Source organism: Pteropus alecto, unplaced genomic scaffold, assembly GCF_000325575.1.
Source record: "Pteropus alecto unplaced genomic scaffold, ASM32557v1 scaffold326, whole genome shotgun sequence".
NCBI classification, from domain to species: domain Eukaryota; kingdom Metazoa; phylum Chordata; class Mammalia; order Chiroptera; family Pteropodidae; genus Pteropus; species Pteropus alecto.
Window position 1 is genome coordinate 1,322,452 of NW_006438873.1, and position 4,377 is coordinate 1,326,828.

The following is a 4,377-nucleotide window of genomic DNA, read 5'->3' on the forward strand; positions in this document are numbered from 1 at the left end:
GCGCGGGCACCGAATGAGGCGGAGGTGAGGGGCTGGAAGGCGGAGTGGGGAGAGGGAGGGACAGAGGGTGGGGGAAGGGATGGAGGGATGGAGGGGAGAGACCGAGGGACAGAAGTGGGAGAGGGACAGGGACAGAAGGGAGAGAAGGAGAGATGGAATCAGAGACAGGGCAAGATGGAGAAATATAGTGAGAGAAAATGTGGCGACAGAGAGACCCATGAACAGCATAAGATTCTTCTCAAAGGAGACAAGCAGGGAGTAGCAGAGACCCAGAGGATAGAGAGACAGCAGGCAAGCGTGCAGACTTGGGGGAGACAAATGAGAACCTGCCCTGCCCCCAGATGAGAGTGAGAGAGTCACTGTTAGCTGGGAAGTCCCTCCCTGCACTCCAGCCCCCAGGCGCATCAGGTCCCATTTAATCTTCTCAGTGTAACTGGGTGTCTGAGGTCACTACTCTCACCATCTCCACCCCAGTGGAAGACACTGAGGCCCCGGAAAGGTGCCACCTCTTGCCCTAGGGTACACAGCTGGGATTCTCCTGACAAAAAGTCTGAAGAGAGAGAGGGAAGAAGTGGGAATGACCAACACAGGCAGGACAGTGATGGCAACAGACCAAGATGCTGGAAAGGCTCATGCTCTTCCCCCGCCCTCTCTCCTCTACCTTCTATCTGCTTTCCTAAACACATTCTCCACTGTGCACTCCTCTGCTCAAAGCCCTCCTGTGGCTCCCCATTGCCCTCTGTTTAATCCGAAGCCTCTCACCCGCATGTGGGCCCCCCATGGTTCAGATCCACATCTTCCACCTTCTCTGCAGTCGTGATGGACATCCCTCAATCGGTGGACAGCCCGGCTCCCCCACCAGTTGGCTTCTGTCTATGCTCTCCCCGGAGTGCCACTGCTGTTTGTATTCTACACTGAAAACTTCCCGTGTCCTTTATGATATAATTCAACTTCACTGCCTTTCTCTGAGTCTTGATATTATCTGCGTTACCCGTTATTGCTTGTATCACCATGTAGTGTGTCTGTGTGTGCCGGTATTGTCTCTCCTACCCAATAGGAGCCCCTTGAAGGTAAGGCCTGGGTATCTGATGTCTTTGTTCTTACCACTGCTTAGCAAAAACTCAGAAAATCAGAGGTTGATGATAGGTGCATGGTTGGATAGATGGACAGATGGCTGGATGAATGGGTGAATGGATAAATGGTTTGATGGATGTGTGGATGGATGGATTGGTTGATGGATAAGTGGGTGGGCTGGGTGGATGGGTGGGCTGGTGGATGGGTGTAGATGTAATTGAATTGATGGATGGGATGGATGGATGGATGGATGGATGGAGAGAATGATGGATGGGTGGATGAATTGGTCAATGGTTGTGTGGTTGGGTGGGTAGATGGATATGATTGGATTGATGGAAGGGTAGACAGGTGAATGGGTGGCTGGCTGGCTGGTTTAGGCAGATGAGTAGATGGATGGATGAATAGATAGGTGGAACAATGGATGGATGAGTGACTCAGTTTCTTGAGAAAGGATGAACAACTGTATGCATAGGTGAAGCATGAGCTAACACAAAATTTGGCATATAATGCAGAAATAACCACACGTGGTTTAAATTACCCCCTGGAAATCCTTACTTTGCCCAAAACTCTCACGCAGCTGGATGGATCTCCATTGCTGGAACTACCTGTCAGAAACCGGCCAGGCTGACTTGAGTGTAGGTCTCTCTTAGAAGGAAAATGGGCCTCCTCTTCAGTGGTAAAGGGGAGGTGCTTCCAGCACATGAAGGGCAGAGAACCTGAATTTTCACAAAAGGACCCGTAGGTCTCAGCTCCAGTCGCTCCCCACTATCTCTGGGACCAAATTAGTTGAATGGCCATGTAGAGCTAACCTCATTCTTTATCATTTCCCCTCTCTGTCTTCTTTGTTAGCTCTGTCTGTCTGTCTGTCTTTCTCTCTCTCTGTGTCCCCTGTGTCTATCTCAGTCTCTCTTTCTGTCTCCCATGTTTCTGTCTGTGCCTCTCTCTCTCCCGGTCTCATTCCCCACCTGTACCACTGGATACCGGTGAGTTAAAGTCTAGTGCATGCTGCAGCAAATCAGGGCATGGAGGGATGAGAGGCCACGGAGTCAATGTGTGAGAGGCTAAAGCAGGTCGCTGGGTGGTGGGCACAGAGAACACAGGGATGCAGCTTTCAAACAGCTAATAACCCCACCCTCCCATCTGCAGACGAACCCATAGCCCCACCTGAGTGAGATGTGCTGCTGCCCCTGACATCATCTGGCCTCCAGGATACCTACCTGTGCTCCTTCTGTGTCTGTCACCTGGATAAATGGCTCTGCCTCCCAGCTCTGCTTGTCTGTCTGGGAGGGGGATGGAGCTGGGGCAAGTGTGAGATTGCTTGCTTCCTCCCAGGGCACACCTGCAGAGGGTTCCCCCCACCCCTTGGGGGACCCAAAGCCACTGGGGACATAGGAGCCTCACAGAGGGAGCTGGGGGGCAGGATCTCGAGCCCAGACCCACCATCTCAGTCCAGACTTCCCTCTGCCCAGATTGCTCTGTTAGTTTGGTGCCCTCTGGGAAGCAGACAGAGGGACAAATTAGACTTGCAAGATATTTATTGGGGGAAAGACTAATGGAGGAGAAGTTGGTGTGGGTCTGGAAGTGAGAGAGGAGAGGGGGAAGGAAGGAGGGGTGGGCAGGATGAGTCTTGAATTGTAACACAATTCCAAGAAAGTTTCCACCAGGACACTGGGGGTCTGAAAGCTGAAGTCCTCTGCTAGAGGAGGCACATGTCCTAGAGGGACCGCCCCGCCCCGCCCCCCCCCCCACATTGATGGGAAACCTGACAAATGCTAGAGACCACCAGAGACTATCAGGCAACGGCACTTCCTGCAGGATGAGACCTGAGGGGTACATCCCCCTGGCTGTAACATGCCCCCCAGCCCATTTCAGGTCCCCCTCAACCCAGGCCATGCCCACCTAACCCCCCAAATCCCTAATTTCAGATGCCCCTCAGTCCAGACACTCCCCACCCATGATCACAGCCCAGCCCCTCCAATCAGCCTGGTGCCCCCATCAGCCCAGGTGCCCCTCAGCTCAGATCCTCCCCACTTACCCCCAGACCACTCTCATTCTCAACCCCAAAAGCTCACACACCCCATGATCAGAGTCCAGTTCCCCGTTAGTCAGCACTGACCTCCCCAAACATACACACACACTGCTCCAGGTCTTGGCTTCCATGGCTCTCAGAAAAGAGAACAGGCATCTATATGCTATATCTGTATTGAGGGGTCCCCCCAGGGGCACCCCTAATCTTCCTCATCCCCCCCTTCCGTATCTTCGCCCCCTTCTGTCCCTTCCCCTTCAGTAGCCCCTGAGACATCCAGGGTCCCCTCCAAAGGCACGGAGGTTGGCATGCTGCCCACGGACTTCTTTTCACTCACAGTCCCCCGGTCCTTGGACAGCAGAGAGACGGTCCTTGGCAGGCTACATTTGCCCTGCAGGAACCCTGGGAGGCGCAGCATGTCCCGGCGCCTGGCCCACCTGGTGGGAAGGGGACACACTTTCCTCAGCCTATCCGCCCGCTCTTCTGGAGCAAGGTGTTCCCACCCTGCCCCACCCGAACTCAAACCCCACTCGCCAGAACAAGCAGATGCTGGAGATGAGGAAGAGAAGGCCTCCGCACGTCCAGCCCAGCGCCCACATGTGCTTCCGCCGCATGTTCTCTGGAAAACATGGAACTTTAGACCCAGATGCCAGCTTTGGCCCCTCCCCAGAGACACTGGCTTCCACTCGCTCACCATCCGGCCGCTGGTGGTAACACACCCCATCTCGGTAGCAGCATCGTAGGCGCAGACAAAGATTGGGATTCTCGATCGCTGCTTGACCCCCACAGCTCTCCCGGTCCCACACATCTCCCTCACAACCTGGGGACCAACAATGAGCAGGCTTCATCACACAGCCTGGCCCTGAGGGCCTTAGAGCGCCAGGATCCCAAGGCCAAGCTCTGAGAATTGACTGCCTAGTACTTGCTTTGTACGGGACCCAAGAGTTCAGGCCCTAGCCTTCCTCAGATCTAGGAGTCCAGGCCCCCCAGCCTCCTCCTTCAGACCCAGGAGTCCAGGCCCCCAGCCTCCCTCAGACCGGGAGTCTAGGCCCCCAGCCTCCTCCCTCAGACCCAGGGATCTAGTCTGGGTCCCATCCCTGGGAACCCGGGGTCCAGCCACAGCTCACTCCATGGGTAGAAGAACCCTTGGATTCCATTCCCGTCTGTGAAGGAAAGAAGATGGTGTCAGCTGCTGTGTGGAGGCCGAGGAGGCCCCTGCTCAGCTCTCTGACCCTCTCTCCGGGGCCCCTCACCTACTGAGCCCTGCATCAGCAGGA

At 55.0% G+C, this 4,377-nt stretch overlaps 1 protein-coding gene across 1 annotated transcript in view; it reads right to left on the reverse strand.

Moving 5' to 3' along the window:
* Positions 1–3,293: 3,293 nt before the first annotated feature.
* The window catches only part of TMEM190 (transmembrane protein 190), a 2,296-nt gene continuing 1,212 nt past the window's right edge, over positions 3,294–4,377 (reverse strand). Inside the window, exons 2-5 of the mRNA XM_025049672.1 lie at positions 4,354–4,363; positions 4,228–4,263; positions 3,635–3,920; positions 3,294–3,537 (exon numbers count right to left, since the gene is read on the reverse strand). Coding sequence (XP_024905440.1) covers positions 3,303–3,537; positions 3,635–3,920; positions 4,228–4,263; positions 4,354–4,363 — 567 coding nt within the window. The 3' untranslated portion in view covers positions 3,294–3,302. The remainder of the gene's footprint in view (positions 3,538–3,634; positions 3,921–4,227; positions 4,264–4,353; positions 4,364–4,377) is intronic.